Raw genomic sequence first — 17,404 nt, forward strand, 5'->3', positions numbered from 1 at the left:
ACACGTCGGGAATGTTGACGGTGACGAAATGGCCGCCGCGAGAGGTGGTCTCGTGAGTGTAGAGGGCTAAGAGGACGGCCTCGAAGCCAGCGATTTGCAAGCGGAGGGGGACGCGGGAGAGGTAGAGGCCGACGACGAGGGGGAGGAAGCGGAGGACTAGGAGCTGGAGGTCGGGATCGGAGGATTAGAAGGTGTCGTAGAGCCAGCGGCAGAGGTTGTTGTCACCGGCGCCGGAGCCAGGTTGTTTGAGGAGGGAGGAGATTTGGGAGGATGTGTGGGGGTCGTGGAGGGAATGGGCGGTGGTATGAGAGGTGGAGAAGAGGGAGGGGAGGATGGCGGAGAGGGATTGGATTGCTGCTGCTTGGGGTTTGGAGGAGGTTGAGGATGAGGAGTCTAACGAGGTTGAGGCTTTGGTGGTGGAGGTTAGGGCGGTCGAACTGGTGGTGTCTTCTGGGATGGTGGTGGTGGTGTTGATGGTATTGTCTATGGTTGCCGTGGTGGTGTCTCCGGCGATGGATGAGGTGGTGGTGGAGGGATCGTTAGACATTGAACTACTCGGGTACGTAGAGAGAGAGAGAGAGAGAATTTAAAAAAAAAAGAGGAAGAGAGGGTATAATAGTCATTTTAGACCTGTTATGGACATGTTGTGTGAGAATTAGAGAGAATAAGGACTATCCAGTTTAATTTAAAAGGCGAGGGACTAAACTGTTTTTCAGACAAAAGTATAAGGAGTAACGAGTATTTAGTCCTTTTAAAAATATAAGATGTTTTCATGCCTGTATTTTCATTTTAGACAATGAAAATAGGGTAAAAAGACGTTCGGTGACTTATTTATCAAAATGTGTAAAAATAAAATTGAAAATATTTTTAATTTTTAGTTAGAGAAACTGAAAACAAAAATTCGACATTTAATTTACTTTTTCCTCCTCTCAAAGCAAGAATCATCGTCAGCGTCTTATTATTGAATGTGATTATGAGGTTTTAGTTAATTTAATCAACATTGAGGTAAATGAGTTGCATCCTCTTAAGTCAGTTCCCTGCAACCACCAATTTTTGCAGGGATAGTTCTTGAGCTGTGACATTTGTCATATTCATCGAGAAACAAAACTTGGTTGTCAGTATGCTTTCTAAAGATGGTGTTGGTGCTGAACTTGGAGTGCTTTTCATGGAACAACCTCCTCCGCAAGTTATTAATGCTTTTGCTTGATGACCTGTGTGCAACTCCTAGATCTAGAAGACTAATACTGTAATTTCTAATTTGTAATTATTTGTTTTGTCTGGTCTTTTGCCCCCATTCATCCAGAAAAAGAATGTATATTTTAAATCCGTGGGCTTTTAATCAGCACACCATTGCTTTTTATACACGTTGGATCGTCTTCAGTTGAGTTTTGATTATGGGCCTGAGAACGAGAAGGTACCCATATGGGGGGACATTTGGTCACAAAGTCCGTCTACCGTCATGTACTGACGGGGAAATTACCATAGTAGCCAGTCTACATATAAAGAGGCAAAGACCATAACCCCTCTCTCTCTCTCTCGCTCTCTCTCTCTCTCTCTCCTCGACCTTGCTTCTGGTGATCGCCATTTTTTCACTTTGTCTTACTGCACCCTTTACTCTCTCTTCTTCTCTGTAATCTCAGTGAGCTTGAGGTTGAGGTATTCCCATATCTCATTCCCGAGCTTCATTCCGCCATGACTGTCATGACCCCTGCCCCTATTGATGTACGCTTCTCTCTACGAGCTTACATGCATCTCTCTATGCCTATGCCTGTTTAGATATCATACATGAGAGCTTCGGCGTTTTGTTTCAATCTTCTGGCTTGTTCATCATCCCTAGCTTTGTTTGATTTTACTGTGTGTAAATCGCGCTCTCTCTTGGAAAAAGGAAGTGGAATTTGGGATTGTCTAGGGCTTTTTGCTTTCAACTTTGTTGTGATTTCGCTGCTGTTCAGGATTTTTAGGGTTTTGTTGGAATTGATATAATAGGGCTTTGTTTTGGTGTGCCTCAAACGATGACGCTCTAATTTCATTTTCGCCTCTCTTGTTTTGTTTTGTTTTGTTTTGCAGCAACCAGAGGACGAGGAGATGCTTGTTCCGGCCTCGGATTTGCCTGAAAACAATCACCAGCCCATGGATGGTATGCTGATCCGTCACTATGTCTTTCTTCTTATGCTCAATTTTGTTGATTATTGGGGATAAGTGGTAGACTGTGGTTGTGTTTCGATTACATGAAAAGTATTTTAAGTTAAATCGAAACGAAAGAGTTCTCAGCTAAATATCTATTCATTTATATGTTTCTCGGCCATAGTTCTGAAATGAACTTTATCATTGATGACTGCGCACAATGTCAATGTTTTATATTATATTGCACTACATTTTTTTTTTTAATCTTTATTGTGAAGTACTGGTTAAATGAAATTGTTTTAACCTATTTCTTTACTTTTGTTGCCTTTGCAAATCATTAGTTGTTGCACAGCCTGAAAATGCTAATAATGTGGAGAACCAACCAGTAGAAGATCCTCCTTCATCGAGATTCACATGGAGAATTGACAACTTTTCTAGGATGAATACAAAGAAGCTTTATTCTGACATATTCGTTGTTGGTGGCTATAAATGGTATCGTCATCATTTCTTTCTTTTTCACATTGCTGCTTTGCTTTGATATACTTGTTCCTCTCTGGTTTCCTTTGATATGTATCTCTTTGCTTTGCTTTGCTTTGGCAGGCGTGTGCTTATTTTTCCCAAGGGAAACAATGTGGATCATTTGTCTATGTATTTGGATGTTGCGGATTCGTCAAATTTGCCATATGGGTGGAGTAGATATGCACAATTTAGCTTGGGAGTTCTCAATCAAGTTCATACCAAGTATTCTGTACGAAAAGGTACTTCCTCGGATATGTTCTATACAAATCACCCACTGTAACAAATTCACTTCTGTTTTGGACATAATGATAATTTAATTGTTTAAGCTATAATGTGGGTGTGATTTTTCTAGCAATGACTTTGGAGCAGTTTGTCATTTGTGGAATTCAAGAAAGTAGCAGAGAATTTTTTTTCTTCCTATTTTTGATAGTGTAAAAGATTAGATCTTCACTTTGTAGTTTGTTAGAACATACATAGTCCAACAAAAGATCTGTCACATTGGATGAACTCATTGCACGGTGAACGTAAGACAATTGGGAATTTCAACACGTCTGACATAGTTATGTTTTTCATTGCCGTTTATTTGCACTAGCTTAGCCCTTGAAATTTTGAACTTTGATAGTCTTTTAGGGTTAATCTCGAGCAATTGGAGTTCTGGTAGCAACCATTTACCACCTTCTTAACTTAATGTTTTCTTTTGTTTTATCCTTATTAAAAAAAAAAATGCAGAAAATACATTTTAGTGAGCCTATAGATATTAATTCCGTCCTAGTTGCATGATACAGACACACAACATCAGTTCAATGCACGGGAAAGTGATTGGGGTTTCACATCCTTTATGCCTCTTGGTGAACTGTACGATCCCAGCAGAGGTTATCTCGTGAATGATGCGGTTATAATTGAAGCGGAAGTTCTCGTTCGTAGGGTTGTAGATTATTGGACATATGACTCAAAGAAGGAAACGGGGTATGTTGGGCTTAAGAACCAAGGAGCAACATGCTATATGAACTCTCTCCTGCAGACTCTGTATCATATTCCTTATTTTAGAAAGGTTAGCTGTGTGCCATGTTTTGGTTTGATATCTGGAGAACACTGTCTTGTGATGAGAAAAGCTTCAATATCTTGTGTATATATATTTCAGGCTGTTTACCATATGCCCACGACTGAGAATGATTTGCCATCACAAAGCATACCATTGGCTCTTCAGAGTCTATTTTACAAACTCCAGTACAGTGATAATAGTGTTGCAACAAAAGAGCTGACAAAGTCTTTTGGATGGGATACATATGATTCATTTATGCAGCATGATGTGCAAGAACTAAATAGGGTCTTGTGTGAAAAACTGGAGGACAAAATGAAGGTAAACGATATTATTAGAATTAAATTGATGACTCTTTTTTTTTTCTTCCTTTTTTTGTTGTTCAGAAGAAAAATAATATATTGATGAGTTTTGTAGCTTGGCAAACTTTTCGGAACTTTTAATAACTTTTTGCTTTGTTCGCAGGGAACTGTTGTAGAGGGAACCATACAGAAGTTATTTGAAGGTCACCATATGAACTACATCGAATGCATTAATGTGGACTACAAATCTACAAGAAAGGAGTCATTTTATGGTACTGTCTTTTGTTTTTTTTTCCACACCCATTGATTAAGCTGCTGTTTGGATAATGCTAATTTTTTACACGCATATGACAGACCTTCAGCTCGATGTCAAAGGGTGTCGTGATGTATATGCTTCTTTTGATAAGTATGTAGAAGTTGAACGTCTTGAGGGGGATAACAAGTATCATGCTGAACAGAATGGATTACAGGTTGGTAACTTTAGTCAGTTTGCAGGCTGATAATATTGCATGAACTTATGTGAGTTTATATGTTCATTGACTTGAGTAAGTTATAGATTATGGCTGCAGCCATAGATGTCTACCTTATGCTCAGTAGCTAACTTAAACTGATTTATCATTTTTAATCCAAATTTTTTAATTTTGCTCTCAAGTTATATATATATATACACACACACACACACAACCTTGCTCAGGTGCGGATATCCGCACCTAAGCAAAACGTACGGATTTCCCATTTTTACCCACTTTCCGATCATATTTTCACATCTTAACCGTTTAGTTTTTAGATCCTAATGTATAGATCATCTCTACAAAATTTCAACCAATTTGATGATCGTTAAGGCATCCAAAACTGCAATTTACACGAACGAACCGAATCTGTCGAACCGGAACCGTTCGTGTTTATAATGGTAAATTGCAGTTTTGGATGCCTTAACGATCATCAAATTGGCTGAATATATATATATATATATATATATATATATATATATATATATATATGAAAAAGAAACCAGCAAGTCATCAGAGTCCCACTTGGCCATGGCACCAATGGCTGCAAAGTTCAACCCCTTCCCCTCCCAATTCTCGCTCTCTGCTTGGTACGCAGTACTGGGCTTTCTTTAACCTTTACATTGTTACTTGGATTGAATGTTCTCTGTTCAACCAAATCTTGGTGTACATGTACCAAAGGCAAGTTCTGTTGTTTCACAATTATAGTGGAATGTTATGGCCGACTCAAGGCAGAAATTAGTACTTCTTGGGTGGGATTATATTGGTCATCCGGAGTCTTATTTAAAAAAAAAAAAAAAATCTTAAAGTAAGGGTAACAATGGAACTTTCCGCTAAGAATGATATGTAGGTCACTGAAGATTTGGTAGGATGTTAATAGCCGCACTTATATATTGTTTTTTTGTGGTGGGAACCCAATCCTAATTTTCAGCGTCATTTGTACTAAAATCTGAGTGAAGATATTAATATCTAGCCTAAAAAAAAAACAGCTAGACAAAGAAAGGATAATTGCAGAAGATGGTAACTTACAAAGATTAGACATTGTCAAGCTAAAAGAAAAGTGAATTAGAGTAAGGAGCAAAGAAAACAAGTGCACAGGTTGCGTGTCCATCGTCATCATGGCAAAGTGAGGGAGGAATAGATTTTGCAGTGCTTAAAATTTCGTTTTCTCAATGCTGGATTGCTTATAGTTACGTAAACCTAATCCAAGTTTGTAACCTTTAGAAATTTTAGAGAGTATAATTACTGTTTTCTTATTGGAAAAGAAGAAAAGAAAAAGTAATGGATCTACTTATCAGCTGAGACACAAGTATGAAGCAATTGCGTAATTTAGACCAGTGAAACAGCCAAAGATTTTCATTTTGCCTGGTTGGTACACTTTAGGAGTGTTCAAAAGAAACTGACAGGGTCTGGGAGAAGAAACCGATGAGCTGAGCAAACTGGCTGGTTTGCTTTAGATAATTCAATGTTGTGTATTAAATCTAGTTAGAACTTTTCATGCGCTTTTTTCTATTTGGTAGGTGGTCTGCAAATCCCCTCAAGTAAACCACTTAAGCATGTAATATGCCATTCCTAACTTTTTTTCCCCCTATAATTGTCCAAGACAAAGGTTAACTACTGTTTTGCTTAATATCTAATCTAAAATAGAGATACTTAACATTTTCTGACAGCTTTCTTATTGATCACTCTTTTCTCTCTTTTAAATGCTAAATTATCCTGCTGTCCTATGCTTTTTCATATATGTGTCTATATATATATGTATTATATAAGTCTTGTTCATGTATGCTTCGATTTCTATATAATAAGTTTATAAATGGGAATCTGCATTATGAGGTTGTTATCTGCTACTAGAGCTGATTAAGACTGATATCAGGAGCCACTTTTCACTCACAGGTCCTAGCACTACTTGGTATATATATTTTGAAAGTATGACGCATTTATACTTGAATCACAATAATTGATAGTTTTGTATCACATTGCGCTGGAAACAGAAGACAATAGATATGCCAGTTTGTGTGGGTTAAAGCTATTGCCTCTTGTTTGCTTTGTGGCTGGACTGTAACATCCCATCGGGCTAGGGCGGTGTGCATTTGCAACAAGCTTGTTTATGTCCTTTTGTTTACTGTTATTTAGTTTCTGGTTGTCATAAGAAACTATTGGTGTTTTGGATCAGACTTCTTTGATGACCATTTCGGACTTTCGTAATATTTTCAGGATGCTAAGAAAGGGGTTCTCTTCATTGACTTTCCACCTGTTCTTCAACTTCAACTGAAACGGTTTGAGTACGACTTTATGCGAGACACCATGGTGAAGGTTGGAATTTACATAACTTCCTTCGATTCAGTCTTGTCTATTATTTGTGCATTGTTAGCAGGAATGTCCTTATTGTAATATGTATTCGTATTCCTGTAAATAATTTGAGTCACTGGACCTGAAAACTCATGGTTTTGTAGTCCCTTTGTTACTTAATTTACACAGTCGCATCTCCAAATTAAAATTGTATAAAATGACATTTCTATTTTGCTGAAGTCTTTCGTTTGGGATTGTTGATTCGTATGAAATATTAGGTACCAATTAGGCAGTCAGTTGGGTGAAGTCTAATTTAGTCAATAGTGACTCTCTGGTTGTTTCACGAGTTATCTACCTCTTAAAGCACCTGAATTCTGAGCACATACAGTTGTTTCGTTGCTGTGACTTTTTCTGGTTGAAACTGATAATGTATGATTAGATTGACAGTTGTGATGTTAAATATTAATCTACAAAACTTGCTTAAATACTTTTTCATCTTCTTCGACATAACAGATTATAACTCTTCTTTTCTCTCTCATTTTGTAGATTAATGACCGTTATGAGTTCCCTTTGCAACTTGACCTTGATCGAGATAATGGAAAATATTTATCACCTGAAGCTGATAGGAGTGTTCGCAACCTTTACACACTTCACAGGTACTTTGTCAATGGCATTACTATTTTTCATAATCAGACCATTCTGCTCGGGAGTAAATCTCCTAGTCAAGCTTTGTTGTGATATCCTTTCACATAGTAATTATAATTGTGAGATTCACTAATCAGTGGTGGATATATGGGAAGGCCTCCAGATCTTGCTACTGACGAGTTTAACTTCTCATAGTAATGGCTTTTCATGTTTTGTCGAATCCCCTTTTTCTGACATCAGTATAGTTAAAACTATGCAACTGAATACTTTTTGGCCTTTAGCATCTTGATATGGTCAGACAGTTTTTGCTGCGAGGATACTTTGATTGACATCTGGCAAATGCATGGAGTGAATTAGTTTTGTTGCAAACTGGTTGTGTTCCTCTAGTTGATTTTGAAATTTGTGTCTTAATCTGTATGTTTGGTATACATGCTTGTTCACCCAAAAATGAAAACTAGATGCTTTTCAATTAATGTGTATACCCTTTTTTTTTTTTTGAAGGGGGACCCTTTTCTTTCTTTCAAAAGAGCACTATTGCGTAGTTAAGGAACAATCAAGTCAATTTATGTTCACACAGATATCTGTGCTTATCTTGTTACCATTCTCAAATAGATAGGAGCTTTACTCATCAGTAAAGGCTGGGGAAGAAATTTCCCCCCATTAAATTCCGTAATTGATTTGATTCACGAACTTGTTGAGATTGCTTCTTGAAATTCTGTAATATTCTTACCATTCTGGAATAGATAGGATCATATTGTACTCAGGCATTTGGTGGTTGTTTGCAGTGTATTGGTACACAGTGGTGGGGTGCATGGTGGACATTACTACGCCTTTATCAGACCGACGCTTTCTGATCAGTGGTACGCATCCGGTTCTTCATTTTTTTGTCATGCATCCACTCAAATGTGCAGACAATTTTTGTGTGCGTGGACAACTTAAAATTGATTTTCATGATTTTACTACATCAATCCCAGTTGTGGGTTTCACATTCAGAAAGTTTCAGAAGCATATATAAATGTAGTACATTGAATTATGAGAAATGCATATAGGACCATGGTTCTAAAAAACGGCCTAGGTGGCCACGTAGGCGCTAGGCGCAGGATCACCGTTTTGACTTTGGCCTAGGCGATTGCGTTGGGCGGGAGGCTTCTCGGCGGCCGCCTAGGCGCTCTAGGCGGAGCTGCTGGGCGCTGCTCCTCGAGCTCTTCAATATTGGCGTGTTGTCATGAAACGCGGCCAGAAATGGATGGGTTAAGAGATTGGGTCGGGGTCTAGATCTCCTGGATGAATCCGGCGCTGAAGTAGGAGCAAAAGATCGAGTCTTAGCCCAGGATCTTACCCGAGTCGTTCTGCTGCATGTGTAGCACCAGTAGGAGGCGTCCATGGAAGCCATCTGAGATGAGCTAACCCCTAATTTCACAAAGGGGGCCAAATTTGGTGAAGAGGCAAAAGAGCAAAAGGCTCTTGCTTTATGGGGGAATTGAATCCGGTGAAGTTAAATTAGAGGTCAAATATCAAGAATGAATTGGAATTGAATGGGGTTGAGCTTTGTGAGATTTTGAACTGTAATGAAGCCAGAGAGAGAGAGAAACGAGATAGAGAGAGAGAGACGAAAGTGAAAAAGAAGAAGAGAAGCAGAATGATTATTAGAATTGATTGTTAATGAATTATCAATGAATCAGTTATTAATAATCAATACCTTCTTTTATTAGCTCAATATTAATTAATGAAATAAATTGATTGCTAATAAATAATTAATAAATTATGATATTTCATTTATATAGTTATATATTATAGAAATAAAATTAAAAAAAAAAAAACCGCCTAGTCCCCGCCTAGGCCTTAGGCGCTAGGCCCCGGACCACCGCCCGACTAGCGCCTAGCGTTTTTTAGAACCTTGTATAGGACACACAGAAAGCAGCTGACTTAGGTTGCTAATCATCGCTTAGCATTATCTATTATCATGCCATTAAGATTTGTGTTTCTCAGGTACAAATTTGATGATGAGAGGGTAACAAAAGAAGATATAAAGAGGGCACTGGAGGAGCAGTATGGTGGTGAGGAAGAGGTATGCGTTTCTTATTCTGCATGCACTGTTGCATTTCATACCTGCTCAAATATATTTAGTCAATTGTCTTACCTGAAGTTCTAGTCTTTCTCATAATTTGCTCATGGTTCAACAGCTACCGCAGACAAACCCTGGATTTAATAACACTCCTTTCAAATTTACAAAATACTCAAACGCGTACATGCTGGTGTACATACGTGAAAGTGACAAGGAGAAAATAATCTGCAATGTTGATGAGAAGGACATTGCTGAACATCTACGGGTGAGATCTCATTTAAGTACAAAGTTGTGGATACTTCATGATTCTTTCAAGAAATGTGATATTTGTACATGTTTGAGATTAAAGTCCCGTATCAATCCAGTAAAATTTTGCTTAAACATGGAATAAGGAAAAACAAATAAGATACAAATAACACAAGCCTCTGCTTTTTCTCTCACAAATTTAGCCATATTATTCTCTTTCAAGTTGTCATATTAATTCATATTATTCTCTTTCAAATGTTCATTTGAGTGGATACATACCGGTATGTATGTCTTGTGTGCATTCTCTATTAACTTTCTTCTGACAGATAAAAGCCTAAATTCAAACATTGATTTGTCTCAGGAGAGGTTGAAGAAAGAACAAGAAGAAAAGGAGCACAAGAAGAAAGAAAAGGCAGAGGCACACCTATATACTATCATTAAGGTTTAGCTGTTCAACCTCTCTCTAATTAATCTGTGATTTGTTTGTACAATTGTCTTCTCTGACGTAGTGACTTGTGTGAGTCCTTCAGGTTGCCCGGGACGAGAACCTTCTGGAGCAGATTGGGAAGGATATATATTTTGATCTTGTGGATCATGACAAAGTCAAAAGTTTTCGTATTCAGAAGCAGATGCCTTTCAACCTTTTCAAGGTATGATCTTGTTATGTTGGTGTACCCAATTTTTGCAATTTACTTGCAATGATACAATATTTTTTTATTTTCCTCTTGAAATCGTATTGTTAACTTATGGATTGCTTGTGGTTTCTGCCCACAAGCAATCCATTAGTTAGCCTTCATTCAACAGTGATAAACATGTGATGCTTGTTAGCAATGAAGCAAAAAACTTACAATTGTACCAATACAGTATCAGGATGACAGGTCTAGGTATTTTTTAGATGATTTCAATTAGTTATCATGATAAGGATCTTGTTGGTATTTTCTGGTCTGCTATTGGTTTTCTTCAAACTAATTTTAAACTATGACATGATTTTAAAAAATACAGCATGAAGATTAAGAATTTCGAAAACTGAATAGCTTGCTCCTTATTATAGGCAACTTTTTCTTACATGAAAAAGTAGTTTGGGAGAAATATGTTTAGCGATAAAATCTGTGAAGGCCATCCAGTGGTATTTAACATCCAGAAAACTCTCTTCAGAAGCATCTGAAGGGAAAAGTTTTACTCACAGATAAATCAAAAGTACAGGGAAACATCATAAAGGAGACTGGTTTTGCATTATCGCATATATGGTGGCAGTTCAATTGAAAAATTTAGCGTAACATAGGCAGAAACAATAAACATCAGCTGAGTTGAAAAACATAATGATTGATGACTACCTACTCTGATGCTAGTGTGAATATAAGATCATGTCAAAATATTGTCCTAGTGGGTATTTATTTATTTATTGCAAATTGTTCGATTCACACTTTATCTCACTGTTTTCCTTATTCTTCATAAAATGATTTTATCCAGGAGGAGGTTGCTAAGGAGTTTGGCATACCAGTGCAATTTCAGCGGTTTTGGCTGTGGGCAAAGCGTCAAAACCATACATATCGTCCAAACCGTCCATTGACACCTGTGGAGGAAACACAATCTGTAATTATCTATGGATATTTCTTTTATTTTCTGTTTCAAGTTTCTTTTTTCATTTTATTTTTGGTTTTTGTGGGACAGGAAAGTTGGCTTCATCCATTTTTAAAGCTAATTGTTGCATTGCTAAATCTTCTTTTACCCGTTACCCCTTGCTAAATCTAGGTTTACTATTTCCAGAACAGTGTGATGGTGGCCTTGTTTTTGCTTCTTTATGGGAGTGAGTATTGCATAAGATCAATCCTGATTTTTCAATTTCCATTTCTTTCCTTCTGTTGTTAGGTTGGGCAGTTGAGGGAGGTATCAAACAAGGTTCATAATGCAGAACTGAAGTTGTTCTTGGAAATAGAGCTTGGACCGGTAATATTGTCTTGCATCTAAAGACTGTAGTTCTTGCCTAGAATGATCTTTGCAGCTCTTTATCTGATTTTTTGCATTCTTATTCAGGATTTACACCCTATTGCTCCACCTGACAAGACAAAGGATGATATTCTGCTTTTCTTTAAGCTTTATGATCCTGAAAAAGAAGAACTACGGTACTTTATCTTTCGATTGGCCTTTCTCGTAATAATGCTATGGAAGAATATGCCGTCTGATATTATGCTTGTTTCTCCATAATATCAGTTACGTTGGACGGCTTTTTGTGAAGAGTACTGGTAAGCCAGCTGAAATCTTGTCAAAATTAAATGAATTGGCTGGCTATGCCCCTGACGAGGAGATCGACCTTTACGAGGTTTGCATCCAGCAACATTCTTAAGAATCTGTCTGTGTAATTTTTAGGCAACTTCTCAATTAGCAATATTACATTGAATTTGTAATGTAAGGTCGATCTCCCCTGACGAGGAGATCGACCTTTACGAGGTTTGCATCCAACAACATTTTTAAGAATCTGTCTGTAATCTTTTAGGCAACTTCTCAATTAGCAATATTACATTAAATTTGCCTGCATAGAGAGGCTGGGATTTAGTGGGTAGGATCTGGCATATTATATCTTCATGCTGAATAACCATGCAAAGTCATGGTGCTGAAGTTGCTGGTTTGGTAGCATACTAGAGTTAATATTTTGGGTTTTATTGGTGTTGAACACATGCTTTGTGTTCCCACTTTTGTTGGGATATTTCATGCATCACATCTAGGTGGAATTGGGCCGTTGTAATTTTAGTCCCTTCTTAACCATACCGTGGTGGACCTAGCAACCTAGGATGGTACTGCCAGATGATTTGGATTCTGGACAAGGCAGTAAATAGAATCACATATCAAAATCCAGCCTGGTCTGTTTATGGATTCTGAGGCCTATGCTGCATATTCAACCGCTTTGTTAGTAATATAGTATGCGACTGTTGATTTTTATTGCTTTAGTTGTAACCTGTGATATCTTACTGTTATGTTTAGGAAATTAAGTATGAGCCCACTGTCATGTGTGAACCCATCGATAAGAAATTCACATTTCGAGCCAGCCAGGTAGTTTCTGAACATTTTGAACTTTTCTGAACATCTGTTGCTTGTCAATATTTTTATTTGTTTTTGGTCTGATTATCAGTGATTTTAATTCTTGTGTTTGTTTGCAGCTTGAGGATGGAGACATTGTTTGCTTCCAAAAACCAGTTCCGGTTGAAAATGGTCAGCAGTTCCGCTATCCAGACGTCCCATCTTTTCTGGATTTTGTGCACAATCGTCTCGTAAGACTTTCGAAGCTTCTATCTACTCTATTGGGAACTGTCTTTTTTATTTCTTTGTGCTTTGATTGCATTGGCTGCTTTCTGATAGCGGACTCTGCAGTGAAATTTGATCTCATGTATGGCCCTGCCACTATGAGAAGTCATTTAAAGTAGAAACTGTTTATCTCTTTAGGACTGCTTTGCTTCATATTTTTCCCTACCATCTTAATCTGAAATGAACTGGCTCTCGTGCTTCATTGTGTGTTGGGAATAATGCTTATATTTGAATTAGAGCATCCAACCCAAAACCAATTGGCAATGAGAAGTCCAAGATCTTATATATTATTGAGCAAGACGAAGAAATGTCTAGTAGAGGATTATGTATTCTTTGGTGTTTTTTTTTTTTTTTTCCTAAGATAGCTATGTTAGCTATGTTAGTAGAGGATTATGCATTCCTAGGATTATGTTACAAAAGTTGGCTATATTGATTTTGAGGCCTGTTATGCGAAATTTGTAATCATTACAAACTTGAGACTGTTCCTAATTGACTATTGTATCTGATGGTCTAGTAATTTTGCCCTATAACGTTCCTTGGTACAATTAGTCATTTACTTGGACGATGTATTGTTGTATTCAATTATATATGCTTCGTGGCCACAATTTTGTGAATTCAGGCTTACGGTAAAAACTTTTATGATCTGATATGTCACAGGTTGTTCATTTTCGATCGTTCGAGAAACCCAAAGAAGATGATTTCAGCTTAGAATTGTAAGTTTTAACTGTGGTTGATGGTTATGATTATTTATATGCCAATGTATTTCTGTTACTAAATGCTCCATTTACAATCTTAAGGTGATTGAATATTTTTATGTTTTCAACTTTTTCCATGTTGATTTTAAAGGTCAAAACTTCATACCTATGATGATGTTGTGGAGCGAGTAGCTCAACAACTTGGTTTGGACGATCCATCCAAAATTAGGCTTACCTCACATAATTGTTACTCCCAGCAACCCAAACCTCAGCCAATTAAGTATCGGGGGGTAGACCGTTTGACTGATATGCTTGTTCACTACAATCAGGTAATAATGGTGCCCTTGGTGATATATTGTTTGATAGGTGACATTTTTGAAAACTAAAATGTCACTGATCTTATAATATTATGACAGACTTCGGATATATTGTACTATGAAGTATTAGACATCCCTCTGCCTGAATTACAAGGTTTGAAAACCCTGAAAGTTGCATTCCATCATGCTACCAAGGATGAAGTAAGTATGCCAATCAGATCTTGTTAATTTTTATGGTTTCATACTGTTAAACATGTTTTGATACATCTGTCCTTTACCAGGTGGTTATTCACACCATAAGACTGCCAAAACAGAGCACTGTTGGGGATGTAATCAATGATCTTAAAACTAAGGTGAGGGCTTTAGCCTCTTGGCTTGGTGTCAGTGCCATCCACCAACTGATTCGAACCTTCTATTTATAAATGGCTTTGTGCATAATACTTTTGTACCATTTTTCTTTTGGTTTGTTTGTGCTTGTTTGCTTTGTAGTAACTAGTGTGTCGAATTTTGGATCAGGTTGAATTGTCTCATCCAGATGCAGAACTTAGGTTGCTCGAGGTTTTCTATCACAAGATATACAAGGTCTGAGCTTGATCTTCCCATGAAAACTACTTTCTGACTAACAGACCTCTGAGATAGATATATGAAATTTATGGAAGTTTGTGGGATCAACATCTCCTATCTAAAAGTAAATTATTTCATACCATCCATGAGGACTAGAAAGGTCGTTATACAGTTTTGCGGAGCATCCTTTAAACAAATGCTTTCTATGTCTGTTTTTTCAACCGAGTTTTGGTTGGTTTCATTTCTATGTCTGAGCTGTCAATCCTTAAGTGCACAGTTGCCAAATCTACATGCATTTGGATTTTTGGATAGCATAGAACTTTGTTGGCATTTAAATTTGGTGGCGGATCCAGGAATTTTTCTTTGTTTGGGGTGAAGTGAAGAAGCTCTCAGATAAGCTTCACCTCCCATGTATGCCCCTGCCCCTGCCCCTGCCCCTTACTTGATCTGTCACTGGTCAAGATTAATGTTATCTAGCACAACAGGTCTTGTGGTGAGAGAATATGGGGGAAGATACCCAGCGGTGACTTTATCAAAGCAGAGTCCCACAGGAAGTGCTACCATCTGTGTGTGGCATGTGTGAACATGCATACTAATAAATTTGCTTAACTTTAATGTTTTGTTTTAGACAAAATTCTCGTGTATATGTTTGTTCTGTGAGGTTCATATGGTTCTTCAGTTTATATCTTACATTCATGAATATGCCCTGTTATGGTTGTGTGATCCAACTCTTTTTCTTTCTTCCTGATTCTTGTCAATGTAAGGCCAATTTAGCATATTCGAAGAAAGGGACTTATGCAGTTTGAGCTTTCCTTCTTATCCTCTGTCGCCATTGTATTGAGCAGCTTAGGAATAGCAAGTAAATTTATTTCTCTTTTTCAATAGCTCTTTAATCGTGCTGTAATCCATCTGCAGGTCTTTCCCCAAAGTGAAAAGATCGAAAACATAAATGATCAATACTGGACGTTACGTGCTGAAGAGGTATTTTCCTGTCCGTTGTGTACTCCTGGTTGACTTCATGAGTGGTCTATATTGATCTTTTACTGTGTTATGTGTAGGTTCCAGAGGAAGAGAAAAATCTTGGTCCTAATGACCGTGTAATTCATGTCTACCACTTCACTAAAGACACTGCTCAGAATCAAATGGTAGTTGCAACTATATTTAGTTAAAATATTTTCTTTTCTTTCCTGATGTGTGGTGCTTACCTTCAACCACAAATTATCACATCTTATTGTGCTACAATTTTGTCGTTCTTTCCCAGCAAATTCAAAACTTCGGGGAACCTTTTTTCTTGGTTATACATGAAGGTGAGACCTTGGCTGAAATTAGAGGTCGGATACAAAAGAAATTACAGGTTGCAGATGAGGAATTTGCGAAGGTAAAATCTAAGTTGCGTTGCTATGATTTCTTGATTTGGTTAAAAATATAGGCATTCACATATTTATATTAAACTTGTTAGTGTCATATCTGCATTAGTGCACGTTGCTGATTTGTTTGCTGCATTGCTATTTTAACCTGTTGTTTAAATTTTAATTTTGTCGCCAGTGGAAGTTTGCATTTCTTTCGCTAGGTCGGCCAGAGTATCTTCAGGACACTGACATCGTCTCTAGTCGGTTCCAGGTGTGTATATCGAACACATGCTGCTGCTATTGTGTTTCTGTTTTAGATTGAATTCCATTTGTTTTATGTTTTAATGACGAATTTTCATTCGTATTGTCCATCTTCTTATAGAGAAGAGATGTTTATGGTGCTTGGGAGCAGTATCTTGGGCTGGAGCACTCTGACAGCGCTCCTAAAAGAGCTTATGCAGCTAATCAGGTAAGATGCAGCTTCTTCTTCTCTTTTTTCCCTTGATAATGTGTTCATGAATATTGGCTTTTCGTCACTGCATGTAGGCCAAGTTGTCCCCATATATCAGGGCCAGATAATATATATACTTGGACAGGATTACATTTTGACTTCAGTTCGCTATCGTTTGTAGAATCGCCACACATTTGAGAAGCCGGTGAAAATCTACAACTAAGATGCAGTGCGATGAATGGAGTTTCTTCATCCAGAGATGAATTAGGTGATCCTCTACATCATTTGGCTGTACAAGTAGGAAAGTGGTGAAACGTAACTGTATAGCCATGAAGGGAAGTAAGCTTTTGAAAAGGTGTCAGCAAGGTTTGGTGGGTTGATTTTGTTGGCTATGTAATTCTTTATCCCAGTGTGTGGTTGGGGAGGACTTGTCCCTAGATCAGTGTGTATCTCCAACCATTGGTCAAAGCCTCTCTTGTGCATTTACTACTTTTCTAGACAAGGCAATGGCCTTCATCATCAGTTCAGTGTAACTCTAACAGTAAATAAACAGGATTTTTGAACTAGTGAATGTATACAGGGTATAGTTTGGTCTTTCTCCATGTTTGGTTCCTGTCCTGTTCAGTTTAGGTAGGGAGATGGAGTTGTGTAATGGTCGATCAATTAGTTCTTAAACATGTTTTGTATAAGTGACTTCTGAGGTACTGCCATTGAGGGCTATTCTTAATTTTCACTTTGTGTAGTAAATAGATACACTTTCCTCAAGAAAGGCTTGTTTAAATTTTCACTTTGTGTAGTAAATAGATACACTTTCCTCAAGAACGGCTTGTTTAAAAATTCTTTCAACTAGTCACCTACGAACATGTCGGTTTAGACTCAGTACATGGGGTTGCCATGTCAGTTGGGATTGAAATTTGGTATCCCACTCGTTTTCCAAGAGAAAATTTGGATAAATGTTTTCAATCTCATTTAACGGAAATTTCTGCCATG

At 37.6% G+C, this 17,404-nt stretch overlaps 1 protein-coding gene across 1 annotated transcript; it reads left to right on the plus strand.

The window, feature by feature from the left end:
* Window positions 1-1,529: 1,529 nt before the first annotated feature.
* Window positions 1,530-17,201, plus strand: LOC133732119 (ubiquitin C-terminal hydrolase 12-like). The gene is made up of 32 exons (XM_062159588.1): window positions 1,530-1,722; window positions 2,068-2,137; window positions 2,466-2,616; window positions 2,725-2,882; window positions 3,429-3,694; window positions 3,785-4,003; window positions 4,148-4,256; window positions 4,339-4,454; window positions 6,708-6,806; window positions 7,329-7,438; window positions 8,213-8,287; window positions 9,417-9,495; window positions 9,611-9,757; window positions 10,100-10,180; window positions 10,269-10,388; window positions 11,209-11,331; window positions 11,608-11,685; window positions 11,773-11,861; window positions 11,950-12,058; window positions 12,718-12,786; window positions 12,894-13,004; window positions 13,696-13,751; window positions 13,885-14,062; window positions 14,150-14,251; window positions 14,332-14,403; window positions 14,567-14,632; window positions 15,530-15,595; window positions 15,673-15,759; window positions 15,876-15,992; window positions 16,160-16,234; window positions 16,346-16,432; window positions 16,596-17,201. The coding sequence occupies exons 1-32, from the start codon at window positions 1,693-1,695 to the stop codon at window positions 16,635-16,637; spliced, it is 3,357 nt and encodes a 1,118-aa protein (XP_062015572.1). The 5' UTR covers window positions 1,530-1,692; the 3' UTR covers window positions 16,638-17,201.
* The last annotated feature ends 203 nt before the right edge of the window (window positions 17,202-17,404 follow it).

This window comes from Rosa rugosa, chromosome 2 (genome assembly GCF_958449725.1).
Source record: "Rosa rugosa chromosome 2, drRosRugo1.1, whole genome shotgun sequence".
Classification (NCBI taxonomy): Eukaryota; Viridiplantae; Streptophyta; class Magnoliopsida; order Rosales; family Rosaceae; genus Rosa; species Rosa rugosa.